The sequence below is a fragment of the Girardinichthys multiradiatus genome, chromosome 18, assembly GCF_021462225.1.
Source record: "Girardinichthys multiradiatus isolate DD_20200921_A chromosome 18, DD_fGirMul_XY1, whole genome shotgun sequence".
Taxonomy (NCBI): Eukaryota; Metazoa; Chordata; class Actinopteri; order Cyprinodontiformes; family Goodeidae; genus Girardinichthys; species Girardinichthys multiradiatus.
The window spans coordinates 50,843,905-50,857,750 of NC_061810.1; the positions used below are offsets into that span (position 1 = coordinate 50,843,905).

The 13,846-nt window shown below is 44.2% G+C and overlaps 2 protein-coding genes across 5 annotated transcripts; one reads left to right on the top strand and one right to left on the bottom strand.

The window, feature by feature from the left end:
• Nucleotides 1-9: 9 nt before the first annotated feature.
• Nucleotides 10-2,103, bottom strand: lipt2 (lipoyl(octanoyl) transferase 2). Of its 2 annotated transcripts, none has more exons than XM_047391871.1 (4): nt 1,941-2,103; nt 1,542-1,853; nt 1,345-1,471; nt 10-452 (listed from the first exon to the last, which is right to left on the bottom strand). In XM_047391871.1, the coding sequence occupies exons 2-4, from the start codon at nt 1,845-1,847 to the stop codon at nt 193-195; spliced, it is 693 nt and encodes a 230-aa protein (XP_047247827.1). In that variant the 5' UTR covers nt 1,848-1,853; nt 1,941-2,103; the 3' UTR covers nt 10-192. The 2 variants fall into 2 exon arrangements, with proteins under 2 accessions (XP_047247827.1, XP_047247826.1); XM_047391870.1 differs by having other exon boundaries at nt 1,542-1,864.
• A 2,593-nt stretch (nt 2,104-4,696) lies between these two features.
• rnf169 (ring finger protein 169) lies at nt 4,697-13,226 on the top strand. Of its 3 annotated transcripts, XM_047392541.1 has the most exons (7): nt 7,534-7,749; nt 7,832-7,875; nt 10,613-10,683; nt 10,784-10,876; nt 10,956-11,056; nt 11,128-11,221; nt 11,313-13,226. In XM_047392541.1, exons 1-7 carry the CDS (start codon nt 7,697-7,699, stop codon nt 12,378-12,380), a joined length of 1,524 nt encoding a protein of 507 aa, XP_047248497.1. In that variant the 5' UTR covers nt 7,534-7,696; the 3' UTR covers nt 12,381-13,226. The 3 variants fall into 3 exon arrangements, with proteins under 3 accessions (XP_047248496.1, XP_047248495.1, XP_047248497.1); XM_047392540.1 differs by lacking the exons at nt 7,534-7,749; nt 7,832-7,875 and adding an exon at nt 4,697-5,292 and having other exon boundaries at nt 11,128-11,188; XM_047392539.1 differs by lacking the exons at nt 7,534-7,749; nt 7,832-7,875 and adding an exon at nt 4,714-5,292.
• Nucleotides 13,227-13,846: the final 620 nt, after the last annotated feature.

Genomic DNA, 13,846 nt, shown 5'->3' on the forward strand with positions numbered 1-13,846 from the left:
ATTTTAAAGGAATTTCCAACCATTTGGTTTAATCTTTTGTTCTGAATCAGACAAGCACCAAACAGGAGAACAATAAGCTCATCGTCTCATTCATATTTCATATTTTAGATTAGCAAACAGCAGCTTTAGTGTTCCTGATACTCAAATAAAAACTCCATCATGAGGCCATTTGAGCTCTATGTCTAACTTTTTCTATGCAGACGACACGCCAAAGTTCTGTTCAGGTTCTGGGGTTTCTCCTTCAGTCAGCTGACAGTTGAACTGCTCTTTGAAGGCATCAAGCAGGTGAGGGATGGCTTCCTGCACGCCGACGTCTCTCTGCAGCTCTCTGCTCAGCGAAGTCACGCCTTTGCCTTCAATCCCACACGGCACGATGTGGCCGAACCACGACAGGTCTGTGTTACAGTTCAGAGCCAAACCATGAGACGTGACGTAATGCCCACAGTGGATTCCTAAAAACACAGAAACACTCAGTCAAACGAGGAAATATGGTATGGAAGTGTCCCACCATAAGCTCCTTTCAGATCCTAGTTCAACAATAAACATGCAACCGCAAACCCCCTCATTATGGATCACTTGGTTCTTTCACGTCACACAAGCCCATCCACCAGGATGATGGGCCTAGTGGACCTTCAGGTCATGCAGAAACCCCCCCAACTATTTTACTCTAGTGTCGTTTTATTCTTGTGTTTTAATTGTAGCACCCTGCGATTCCTTGGAATGAAAAGTGCATTATGAATAAAATGTATTATTATTAATATTATCATTATTAAACAGACAATCTACATAAACTCAAACCACCATGAAGAGGCACAAAACCACTGGAAAACTGCTGGAAAGAACCAGACAACCTCTCTAACAGGCACAAAATGACCATAATGGCGAAGAAAACTTTAATGTAAAGCTTTTTCATGGAAATTTCTGACTTTACAATGTCAGTTATCTTAGTTTTAAAATCAAAAATGTATGCCTTTAATCATTGAAAATATTCAGTATATTTCTTGCACATTTATGACCTTTCAATACTGGAGAATATTCCATGTTTTTTCTTGTAAATATGTGAAAATTAATCTTTTTGGCAGAAGTTTTCACCTCTGGGGCCACATTATTTTTTTCTTTGATCTACAATGGCCCCAATAATTCTGTCGTACTCCAAGAAAGGCATGATCATCATGAAGAGACCCAAAAACCACCATTAAGAAGATGCAAATCAACCAGGAGGAGTAGTAGGAGTCTGCAACCAAGCACATCCGCCAGGAGTTAAAGTCAGCTGAAAACAAGATTCAAGTAGTTGAATGAATCTTATTTTCCAAAGGTTAGTGGAGTGAAGGTGATGCGTCGTACCAATGGCACAGATCTTGTTGTCTCCGACCCAAACTCCGGTGTGAGGTGATGATGCTGCTTCTACACCGAACCTGCCGCAGAGGGTGATGATGGTCTTCTCCAGCTGGCTGACGTACCAACGAACACTCTGAAGGAACAAAACATACTTTACACCCAAAACCACAAACTTCACCGATCTCAGTCTGCTCAGGTCTGACCTTCTTGAAGCTCCCCAGGTTCAGAACCGGGTAACAGACCAGCTGCCCCGGTCCATGGAAGGTGATAAGTCCTCCTCTGTTTGCGCGGTGGACGTCGGATCCCAGCTGGCGAAGCTGGTCCAGAAGGGGACCAGGGTATGGTTTGTGCCGGATCCCAGTGGTGTAGACTGGCGAGTGCTGACAGAGCAGCAGTGCATGGGCTGGAGCGGACCGGTGCCGGTTCACATAGACCTGCTGCAGCCTCAGACCCTCCTTATAGGGGACCAGGCCCAGACGGACCACCTCCACCAGAGGCTTGACAGTCATCCAGAACTGCAACAGAACTAGGAGAGAAAATCCAGCCGATACAAACACGTTCAGGTTCAGAGGTTATTTTAAGATGCTTCCAAATATTCTTACATGTTTTATCAGGAAGCCGTAAGAACCCTGCCGGGTCAGCTTCCTGCAGCTTCAGACGATCAGCTTCCTGCAGCTTCAGAGGATCAGCTTCCTGCAGCTTCAGATGATCAGCTTCCTGCAGCTTCAGATGATCAGCTTCCTGCAGCTTCAGATGATCAGCTTCCTGCAGCTTCAGATGATCAGCTTCCTGCAGCTTCAGATGATCAGCTTCCTGCAGCTTCAGATGATCAGCTTCCTGCAGCTTCAGACGATCAGCTTCCTGCAGCTTCAGATGATCAGCTTCCTGCAGCTTCAGATGATCAGCTTCCTGCAGCTTCAGATGATCAGCTTCCTGCAGCTTCAGATGATCAGCTTCCTGCAGCTTCAGATGATCAGCTTCCTGCAGCTTCAGACGGTCAGCTTCCTGCAGCTTCAGATGGTCAGCTTCCTGCAGCTTCAGAAGGTCAGCTTCCTGCAGCTTCAGATGGTCAGCTTCCTGCAGCTTCAGACGGTCAGCTTCCTGCAGCTTCAGACGGTCAGCTTCCTGCAGCTTCAGACAATCAGCTTCCTGCAGCTTCAGACGATCAGCTTCCTGCAGCTTCAGACGATCAGCTTCCTGCAGCTTCAGACGGTCAGCTTCCTGCAGCTTCAGACAATCAGCTTCCTGCAGCTTCAGAAGGTCAGCTTCCTGCAGCTTCAGATGGTCAGCTTCCTGCAGCTTCAGACGGTCAGCTTCCTGCAGCTTCAGACAATCAGCTTCCTGCAGCTTCAGACGATCAGCTTCCTGCAGCTTCAGACGGTCAGCTTCCTGCAGCTTCAGATGATCAGCTTCCTGCAGCTTCAGATGATCAGCTTCCTGCAGCTTCAGATGATCAGCTTCCTGCAGCTTCAGATGATCAGCTTCCTGCAGCTTCAGATGATCAGCTTCCTGCAGCTTCAGATGATCAGCTTCCTGCAGCTTCAGATGATCAGCTTCCTGCAGCTTCAGATGGTCAGCTTCCTACAGCTTCAGACGGTCAGCTTCCTGCAGCTTCAGACGGTCAGCTTCCTGCAGCTTCAGACGGTCAGCTTCCTGCAGCTTCAGACGGTCAGCTTCCTGCAGCTTCAGACGATCAGCTTCCTGCAGCTTCAGATGGTCAGCTTCCTGCAGCTTCAGATGGTCAGCTTCCTGCAGCTTCAGACGGTCAGCTTCCTGCAGCTTCAGACGATCAGCTTCCTGCAGCTTCAAATGGTCAGCTTCCTGCAGCTTCAGATGGTCAGCTTCCTGCAGCTTCAGATGGTCAGCTTCCTGCAGCTTCAGACGGTCAGCTTCCTGCAGCTTCAGATGGTCAGCTTCCTGCAGCTTCAGATGGTCAGCTTCCTGCAGCTTCAGATGGTCAGCTTCCTGCAGCTTCAGACGGTCAGCTTCCTGCAGCTTCAGATGGTCAGCTTCCTGCAGCTTCAGATGGTCAGCTTCCTGCAGCTTCAGATGGTCAGCTTCCTGCAGCTTCAGATGATCAGCTTCCTGCAGCTTCAGATGGAGCTCATTCATTGAAGTGGAGGTACATGTTCAGAGAGAAACCCCCCATGAGTTCCACAGAGAAGGACACATACTGAATCTCCTCGTCATTCTCCTTGTTTTTAAACTTTCTTCCGTACCGCGGTGGTCCAGTACATGTGGACAGACAGGTCCAATGCAACCTGCAGAGCCTCACGCTGAATTGGGCTACTTGGTTTTACTGACTGCAGCTAGAAAACAGCAGCTTCAGGAAAGGCTCAGATTCTCTAAGCTGCAGTTTAAGATAAGAGCCTGAAGCTCAGCTCTAATCCCGGGGCTCACCTGTCAACGTCAGCGCGCGCTTACATAATTCCTCTACCTGTCAGTTGTGGAATTCGCGTGGGTTTCCGGTTTAGTGCCGCACTTTCAACCGGAAAAACATAGAACCTTTCAAAATAAAGCAGTTCAAATCTATGTTTTAGTTAGAAAAGTAAGGAAAGCTTACATGTTGGTCTCATATTACACAAGAACATAAATGAACAAATCAATGACAAAAACAGTAACATATAACTAAAAATTATACGTGTCAACAGGAATAGGGATGCTGTCCAAAACTCTTCTCCTCACTGCGCATCCAGAAACACACCCACCCACCAGCTGCTGAGCAAGCTCTGCACTGGTGGCCACATGATTCTAGTGCATCCTCCTACAGAGGAAAAGGTTATGCAGCACGTTGGATGCTCTTGAACATCATGAGCTCTTCTTCCTTCAGCTGAGTCACTTAACAAGTTCTTGATGCCTCAACCTCTAAAATAAAAATGTTACAGGGAATGATGGTGGTATTGTGGTACATTTAGATTTATTTTAAATTTTAGAAGTCCAAGTAGGAGCAGTGAATTTGGAGGCCCCCAAAGAAAACAAGAGTAAACGTTTAGCTATAGTGTAATAAATGTTTTAGAAATAACCTGTTGGTGAATGAGTTAAATGTGGGCTGCACGGTGGCACAGTTGGTAGCACTGTTGCCTTGCAGCAAGAAGGTCCTGGGTTTGATTCCCGGCCAGTGGTCTTTCTGCATGGAGTTTGCATGTTCTCCCTGTGCACGCGTGGGTAGTCCAAAGTCATGCCTGTTAGGTTAATTGGTCACTCTAAATTTCCCTTAGGTATATGAATGAGTGTGTGCATAGTTGTTTGTGTGTTGCCCTGAGATGGACTGGCGACCTGCCCAGGATGTACCCCGCCTCTCGCCCATAGACTGCTGGAGATAGGCGACCCACTATGGAATAAGCGGTAGAAAATGACTGACTGAGTTAAATGTGCTGCACTGTACATCCTCTAAAAGTGATTATGTTGCTTCAGCGTCTAGCAGATAAAACACAGAATGACGTTGCTGCCAGCCTCTGCCTCTAATAGCAATTAGCCTGGCCACTGATTACCTTATCAAGCGGTTGATGGGTGATGTGCGTGCTTTTATTTTGAAAATTCTGACTCCCGCCACAGCAGCCTCGCGCCGCTGTGTCCCGGCCCCGCGGTTGGCGGGCTGTACGTCCAGCTTTCGCTCGCGCTGTTTTCGGCAGGGGGCGGGGTTTGTTTTTAGAGCGGACCTGAGAGACAAGATGGCGACCGCAGGGTTTGCCGAACGTCGAGCCAGTCCGGCCGGCACCGTCGTAAACACGTCCCGGTCAGGGCCCGGCACCGCCAGGGCCGCCCGGTATCGCTCAGGTTCCGGCCCGCCGGAGAAGTGCTTAGCTTGCTCAGAGAACCGGTCTGGGTCCGGCTCGGCCTGTTCCCGGTGCCTGGCCCGGAGAGTCCCGGGCAGAGAGGAGAGAATCCGGAGAAGAAGTGACCCCGAGAGAGGCAGCAGTAGAGCGGGAAAGAGGGACAGCGAGAGCCGGAGAGGTCAGTGTGTTTATTGGGAAGAGAGCAGCACACGGGGCGCTGAACCGGTTCCAACAGGGTTTGGTCCTTTAAATACCTGCTGGAAAAAGAACCAAATGGGTTCAACCAGATTTAGGAGGAAGTTTAATAAAGTTATGTTTAAAAAAACAGCAGGAATGTACAATGATGACTGTAGGTGTGCACCGGGTTCTTCATGTGGCGTGTTTTCTGTCCCACTGTGGACCGGGTCGGTTCTGACTGTGGACATGATGCGGTCAGAACAGTTTGGGGTGAAGCAGATAGTCACCAATCAGTCCAAGATAAATCAATGAAAACATCAGGTGAACACATGAGAAGCTGCTGCTCGATTTTTATCCACTTTCTGCTCAGTTTTATGATTTTTATTCATGTTTAGAGGTTTATTCATCACTTTCTGCTCAGTTGTATGATTTTTATTCATGTTTAGAGGTTTATTCATCACTTTCTGCTCAGTTGTATGATTTTTATTCATGTTTAGAGGTTTATTCATCACTTTCTGCTCAGTTTTATGATTTTTATTCATGTTTAGAGGTTTATTCATCACTTTCTGCTCAGTTTTATGATTTTTATTCATGTTTAGAGGTTTATTCATCACTTTCTGCTCAGTTTTATGATTTTTATTCATGTTTAGAGGTTTATTCATCACTTTCTGCTCAGTTTTATGATTTTTATTCATGTTTAGAGGTTTATTCATCACTTTCTGCTCAGTTTTATGATTTTTATTCATCTTTAGAGGTTTATTCATCACTTTCTGCTCAGTTGTATGGTTTTTATTCATGTTTAGAGGTTTATTCATCACTTTCTGCTCAGTTTTATGATTTTTATTCATGTTTAGAGGTTTATTCATCACTTTCTGCTCAGTTTTATGATTTTTATTCATGTTTAGAGGTTTATTCATCACTTTCTGCTCAGTTTTATGATTTTTATTCATCTTTAGAGGTTTATTCATCACTTTCTGCTCAGTTGTATGATTTTTATTCATGTTTAGAGGTTTATTCATCACTTTCTGCTCAGTTTTATGATTTTTATTCATCTTTAGAGGTTTATTCATCACTTTCTGCTCAGTTTTATTATTTTTATTCATGTTTAGAAGTTTATTCATCACTTTCTGCTCAGTTTTATGATTTTTATTCATCTTTAGAGGTTTATTCATCACTTTCTGCTCAGTTGTATGATTTTTATTCATGTTTAGAGGTTTATTCATCACTTTCTGCTCAGTTTTATGATTTTTATTCATGTTTAGAGGTTTATTCATCACTTTCTGCTCAGTTTTATGATTTTTATTCATGTTTAGAGGTTTATTCATCACTTTCTGCTCAGTTTTATGATTTTTATTCATGTTTAGAGGTTTATTCATCACTTTCTGCTCAGTTTTATGATTTTTATTCATGTTTAGAGGTTTATTCATCACTTTCTGCTCAGTTGTATGATTTTTATTCATGTTTAGAGGTTTATTTATCACTTTCTGCTCAGTTTTATGATTTCTATTCATGTTTAGAGGTTTATTCATCACTTTCTGCTCAGTTGTATGATTTTTATTCATGTTTAGAGGTTTATTCATCACTTTCTGCTCAGTTGTATGATTTTTATTCATGTTTAGAGGTTTATTTATCACTTTCTGCTCAGTTTTATGATTTTTATTCATGTTTAGAGGTTTATTCATCACTTTCTGCTCAGTTGTATGATTTTTATTCATGTTTAGAGGTTTATTCATCACTTTCTGCTCAGTTTTATGATTTTTATTCATCTTTAGAGGTTTATTCATCACTTTCTGCTCAGTTGTATGATTTTTATTCATGTTTAGAGGTTTATTCATCACTTTCTGCTCAGTTGTATGATTTTTATTCATGTTTAGAGGTTTATTCATCACTTTCTGCTCAGTTTTATGATTTTTATTCATGTTTAGAGGTTTATTCATCACTTTCTGCTCAGTTTTATGATTTTTATTCATGTTTAGAGGTTTATTCATCACTTTCTGCTCAGTTTTATGATTTTTATTCATGTTTAGAGGTTTATTCATCACTTTCTGCTCAGTTTTATGATTTTTATTCATGTTTAGAGGTTTATTCATCACTTTCTGCTCAGTTTTATAATTTTATTCATGTTTAGAGGTTTATTCATCACTTTCTGCTCAGTTTTATTATTTTATTAATGTTTAGAGGTTTATTCATCACTTTCTGCTCAGTTTTATGATTTTTATTCATGTTTAGAGGTTTATTCATCACTTTCTGCTCAGTTTTATTATTTTATTAATGTTTAGAGGTTTATTCATCACTTTCTGCTCAGGTTTGACAGATAGTTTTACTGTGTTTGGTCAGATTTTCTGGTTTATTCACCAGTTTCTGGTCAGTCTGTTCAGTTTGCATCATATAGGACTTGTCCAGACATGCAGCTGCAGGAGGAGCTCAGTTCATACAGTCTTGGCAGTACTACAGTACTGTGTGTACCTCTCATTTCATTTGACAGAACTCTGTTGTAATTAAGTGTTTGTCTGGATTTAAAGCTTTGGATTTCATTCCAGTGCTGTGCTGGAAGGTACTGGGAGTACTGGTCATTTTGTAGGAGGTAAGACCTGTAAACAGGGGTGTAAATATCTCAGTCTCAGGAAAATGTAGGTCCATTGAGCAAGAATCTGATTTAAAGAACAAATAAGTTTGTTTTTTAGTTTTAAAACAAATTTACAGATGTTGTCATTGTGATGGAGACTCAGAAGATTCAATGTTTTTGTTCTGTTCAGTTTTATTGTGCTTGATGAGTGAAGCAACTGAGATTAAATTATCGTTAGATGTAAATGAAACTGGAATCACTGTGTTGGTTTTACACATGGTCAGGTTGGAAAGTCCAGCTGAAAATCATCAGGAAGATCTGAATGTGACAAAACATTTAATCTTAGGTGGGACATCATGAACTGGTGGGAATCAAACCATTGCCAACATGTTCTGTCTCTCAGCAAGACTCTTGTTTGAAATCCTGACCTCCAGTCCTCCCAGTAAAAAAACAGGTTCTTTCAGGACACCTCCTATACAGATTTATTCTGTAAGAAATAAATCTGTAAGAGAGGCAACCCATCACCAATCTGTTCCTGGATAGTTGGTCTTGCAAGATGTTTGAATCTCACTGTTCTTGGGCAAAATTAGCAGGACAAACAGTGGTCCAGAGGAGAAGAACACATACATGGGTTGGATCTGGTGCTTCACTTTTGGCTCCACGTAGGACTCATAGTTGTTGTCAGCTTTTTCCTCTCCAGATGTCCAGAAGGAAGATTTACCTGAAAAACAGTCTACTATTCATCCCTTTGACAGGTTTTCTTGGACTTCACTGTGAACACATAGCCACTAACACCACCTGCTGCCTGAGCAAGCTATGCACAACTGGTTGACAAGACTGGTTCTGGATCTTTCCAGACCCTCTTCGCCATCCTTTAGCTTCTTCACTGCAGGTGCAGCTCTCAGCTTGCAGTTAGCTCATCAGTTTTGGGTAACATCCAGTGAAAATAAGTTGTAGTGAGAAATAAGCCTTTGAAGCTTATTGTAATGAATGAATCTGAGCCTGATCACTCTGCACAATCATCTGAAGGCAAAGTCAACAGTCGAAACAGAAACTGAAGCTTCGATTTGTGTCACTGCAGACGTTACCATGCAGGAACCACTACATGTCAGCAGGTGGCGTAGTTTTATCCTTAGGAGCAGAATTTAAACCAGAGTAAGACGTAGAAATGCGTGTATAGTAGTAAAACTTTTCACCACTGCAGAGCATTCAGAGACTTTAGACTCAAATGTTTCACCAGAAGAGCAACCCTCACCTGTAAGAAAGTCTCCTCCCTCTTAGGTGTTCTCTCCGTTTTATTAGTTCACAACCTGGACTGTATATGGATTATAATTTTACTTATAAATATCTCTTCCAAATTGATTAAGTAAAATGGCGGTGGGTGGGCTTTCAAATAAAACTGAAAGGTATTTGTACTTCAACTGTTGTCCATCTGTAGGCAGTCACCTGATCTCAGTTTATACACACCTGATCTGAATCGGTTCAATCCATTTAAAGGCTGAACACAAACACTCAGGAACCTCTACCTTAACCCACCTAACAGGGAAAGATGGCCGAGGTTACCTTGGAGGAGCTGGGCTGCTCTATGCAGAGCTAGGCCTGCTATAAGCTCCACATGACACCGAGCTGGGCTTGATGGAGGACCAACCTGGAAGAATCATTTTCTTAAAGACAGAAAAATAAGCTGGACTGCTCCCCAAACATGTGGACAAAGGTCCTGTGGTCGGACCAGACTACAGCTGAACGTCAAGGTCTTAACACATCGCAGCTCAGTAGTAGCAGCATGATGCTGTGGGGATGTTTTCTGTCTGTAGAGAATGAGAAAATGGTCAGAACTAAAGGGTGGACTGTGAAAGAAGATAAATCATTTTGGAGCCTTGTGACAGGGATGGAGGCTCACCTTCAGGCAATACAAAATGCCTAAAGAAACGTCCAGGACTTGAAACAGTTGGAGGTCCAGGGATGGTCTTGTCAAAGCTCAGGTTTCTGTACATGAGCACCTCCCATCTAATCTGAAGGAGCTGGAGCAAATCACGTAGATTTATCTGAAGACACCTGCTGGAATGGGGCTGAAGGTGGCACTATAGCTTTTTGTTTTTATTTTTGGGTTTTTTTCTTGTCTCATTTCTGTTTCAGGCAGTGGTGAGCACAGCTAACCAAAAATTTTGCTTTATTAGCGAAAGCTAACTGCTAACCGCTAAGACGGCTGTCCATCAGTCACCTTCCATAACTTGAAGAATAACTGAATGCTTTGGAACTGCAATTGGAAACGGCCTTCAGCTAGCTGCTGCTGCGTTGCACGACGACGTCACGTGTGCATGTAGAAAGCTAATGACGGGCCTAATGGACTCTTCCAAACTTGTCCACAACAGAAAGGAACAAACATGAATTTTGTTAGCAGACTTAAAGTTGGCAAAATATAATTGAGGAGAAGCTAAACGGTCCGCTAACAGTTTCCAAATTTAGCAAAAACGCTAATCTGCTAAAGGGAAAATTAGTTCGCTATTAGCGGAAACGTGCCGACCACTGGCAGTAGGTCGTTAATTTTGGGTTGTGAGACAACAAAGCGGACTGAATCCTGCTGGATCCTCCTGGATCTTCTTGTGTTCCTGGGTTGTAGCTCCTACGGCTCAACTGTTAATCTGGTCTCAGATCTGATGACAGACGAGACAGGAGAGCTTCTACGGAAGCCTGATTGTAACATTCAGGAAAAGCATCTCTGTTCATGTTCCTTCTGCTGATTTCTTTTTCTTAGAGGTCTTCATCTGTCCAACCCTCCTCCCGAAGTCTGCAGACGGTACTTCAGGTCCAACAGGGAAACACAAGGTGAGTCGTAGTGCTGGGAGGACATGGGAACATTTTGTTCTGAAGTCAGCATGGCCTCAAGAATCCTCTTAACTTTTTGTTCTGTCACTTCCTGTTCCAGCTCCTGGTGTCTGACGACAGGGATGAGATGAGGAGGTGGAACTCTCTGATGGGCAAAGACGAACCCGGATCAGTCCGACGTGTTGTCGAGCCGGTGAGTCTGATGGATCCACAGCTTCTATAGCATCTGCCTGTTCCTCCTGCGGTTTTCCTGAATCCACTTTTGTACTCAGGGAGTTCTGTCGGACTCGGAGAACGAGGAGCCAATCAGCAGGAGGATCAGGAACATCTCTGCATTCATCAGGAAAACCAAAAACTCATCTGCTGTCAGCAGGTGAGCAGAGCGGATCAAACCCTGAGTTTTCTTGATGTTTGGCCTCTGACCTCCGTATGTTTGTTCCTCAGTGGTTCTCAGAGGAGTCGTAGCTGCACCGATTCAATGGAGGACAGAGGACAAAAGATGAAGGTCATTGTCCCGCCTGTGGCCATAATGGAGCGGGTACATTGGACCAGAACAACCTGATCTTTTCTTTTATGGAGATAAATAGATTCTAAACATTGCTGTCCTGACCCGTTTCTCTGTCCTTCAGGTGGGAATCAGCCACAGCTCGGCAGCTGGAATCCTGCTGTCATCTGAGAATAGCCGCTCCATCTCCGCTCCCATCACCGCTCCCGACCGGAGGTTCACCTGGAGGGCGGTGCTGACATCCTCGGCTCCTCTGAGTCTGCCGCCGCCCAGAGCCGAGCGCTCCATCAGTCCAGAGAGCAACGACAGCATCTCTGAGGAGCTCAACCACTTCAAGCCCATCGTCTGCTCACCATGCACCCCGCCCAAACGGCTGCCGGACGGCCGCCTGGTGGAGCCCACCATCGTCAAGGCGACGCCTCGGAACCTGAGCCGCAGCCTGCAAAAGGCCACCAGTTATGAGGCAAGTCCGGCCGTCCTGCAGAAGTGGAGGCAGATCGAACTGGACCGACAGGGCCTAAAAGTCAATTCCAGGGCCACTCTCACCAGTCCTGTCTCTGAGCTCGGCAAGACAAACGGAGGGGGCGGAGCCTCAAAGACGCGTCAGCATCGAGCCGGCGTAGAGTTGTCAAACAGGAGGAGGCTGCTGTTCGAGCCTCCAGACATGGACAACTTCCAGAAACAATCCATGAAGATCCGGGTCCCTGCTGTCCGCTACAGCTGTGGCACCACCCTGAGAGGATGTTCGGACTTTGAGCCAGGAGGCGGTATGCCTGAGCCCTGCGGCGGGCCGGCGCCGTTCAGCCGGAAACACTCATTCTCACCATGCAATAGCTCCAGATTCCAGCCTGGAAAATTTGTGCCAAAGGACACTTCAAGTCCCAGGAAGGAGTGGGACAGCACCATCCACGACCAGTCTACCTCAAGGAGGGGCAAGAAGAGAAACCAGAAGACCAAACACCTGGATCCAGCTCTGGATCTGGACCTGAAGAGGAGGCGGCCAGGCCTCCAGCAGGAGGCGATCCAACAGGAGCGACAGGACAGAGCATTTGCCCTCAAACTGCAGAAACAGTTCAACCTAGAGATCTGCAGGACCAGCCCCAACAGGTATTTCCTGCGGTCCTGGAAGTCCACCCAGAACCGCAGGAGGCGGGGCCTGAGGACATCCAGACGAATCAGCAAGAAGGTCTGAAATGGAGTCGGGCTCAGATTCCAGTAACTCCGATATGCAAAGAGACCAAGGGAAAGTTTTTACAAGTTAAATGTTTCTTCCAAACACCAGCAGAGCACCAAAAATTAATGGAGCTGCGAGCAGATCCTGGACAGAACCTCCTGATTGGACTTGGGGATCAATAAGTTTAGGTTCTTGATTCCACAGAAACAGAACGGCTCTGATGATCAATAAGCTGTTTTTATCCAATCAACCTGCCACCATTGATTACCGATAATCAGCCGATCAGTTCTGGAGATGCACCGATTCATGAGTGAAGGTACAGCAGGCCAATAAAATACTGACCTCCGTTTCATTGTTACACCTGAAAGCAGGTGACAGTTTCTGTTGGCTTGCAGTATCATATGACCCGCCTCCATGTTTATCTGTGAAGGTATTGATGAGTCATTATTTTAAGTTTACCCATCTACAACCAATCAGAACGCAGCTGAGACTGCTGCCTGTTCGGTGTGGGCGTGACGGGGTCATAGCCTTGGTACGAACCCAAACCTGGTTCCGATGCTGTGATGAACACGGTGCAGTCTGCTGCATGCCTGCCACCGCTGAAGTTTCTGTCAGGCTGCAGCTGGTGAATCGGTGCATCTCTAACACTTGATAAAATTCATGATTAACTGAAAGAAATGAAAAAACTGCATTTAATGAATTAGCTGCTCAGCATCCTGGTCAGAATGCTCCTTTCTGTACATCATGTAAAACAGCAGGAATAAATGTCATAAAACAGGAATGTGTCACCTGCATACTGCTTTTGATGGGTCAGCAAAAATACAAATTAATGCATATAATAAACTTCATTTTTATTTAAAAAAATCTGGATCACTTATTGAAATGTCCTTTTTTTAACTTAGGTTTCTCAATCCCGGTTTATTTCTTTACATTTTTACATATTTGTTGTTTTTACCTTAATTTCAGTAAATGTGTTTTTTTTTCTATTGCTAATGAAGTTCAGTTTGTTTTAAATATTAAAAATCATTTTCATTTAGTTTCATGCTTTAAATAAAAATACTTGTATGAATTATAATTTAAAAACGTTTTATTTATTTTTAACTAAATTAAATAGGGAGGAATTTGTAATTTTGTTATCCTTTCTTTTACATCTGTTTTCTAAGCCATTTTAAAAATACCAAATTAGTTTAATATATTTTCTGAATATTACAAAGCATTCCGTATTTGAAGTGATTTGGTATTTTTCTTCTGTTTTACCTTTTTATTCACCGGTGACGGACGGGTCACCTGCCCAGGGAGCGTCTCGCCTCTCGCCCGCTAGAGATGGGCTCCAGACCTCCGCGACCCTACAAGGAGATGAGCGGGAATGGATGGATGGATTTGGTTTATGTACTGATTGACCCATTGATTGGTTTTCTAACTGACGTATTTAGTGACGTGAGCACGCAGCTACCCACGCAGACGCACATGTTGAGCATTCTGAG

Excerpts from the sequence above, each read along its gene's own strand:
- rnf169 (XM_047392539.1), top strand. The coding sequence starts at position 4,845 with ATGGGTGATGTGCGTGCTTTTATTTTGAAAATTCTGACTCCCGCCACA. Across the intron at positions 10,877-10,955 it reads TCCGACGTGTTGTCGAGCCG|GGAGTTCTGTCGGACTCGGA; the intron begins GTGAGTCTGATG and ends TTTTGTACTCAG. Across the intron at positions 11,222-11,312 it reads CTGTGGCCATAATGGAGCGG|GTGGGAATCAGCCACAGCTC; the intron begins GTACATTGGACC and ends TCTGTCCTTCAG.
- lipt2 (XM_047391871.1), bottom strand. The coding sequence starts at position 1,847 with ATGACTGTCAAGCCTCTGGTGGAGGTGGTCCGTCTGGGCCTGGTCCCC. Across the intron at positions 1,472-1,541 it reads ACCTGGGGAGCTTCAAGAAG|AGTGTTCGTTGGTACGTCAG; the intron begins GTCAGACCTGAG and ends TTGTTCCTTCAG. Across the intron at positions 453-1,344 it reads CAACAAGATCTGTGCCATTG|GAATCCACTGTGGGCATTAC; the intron begins GTACGACGCATC and ends CTGTGTTTTTAG.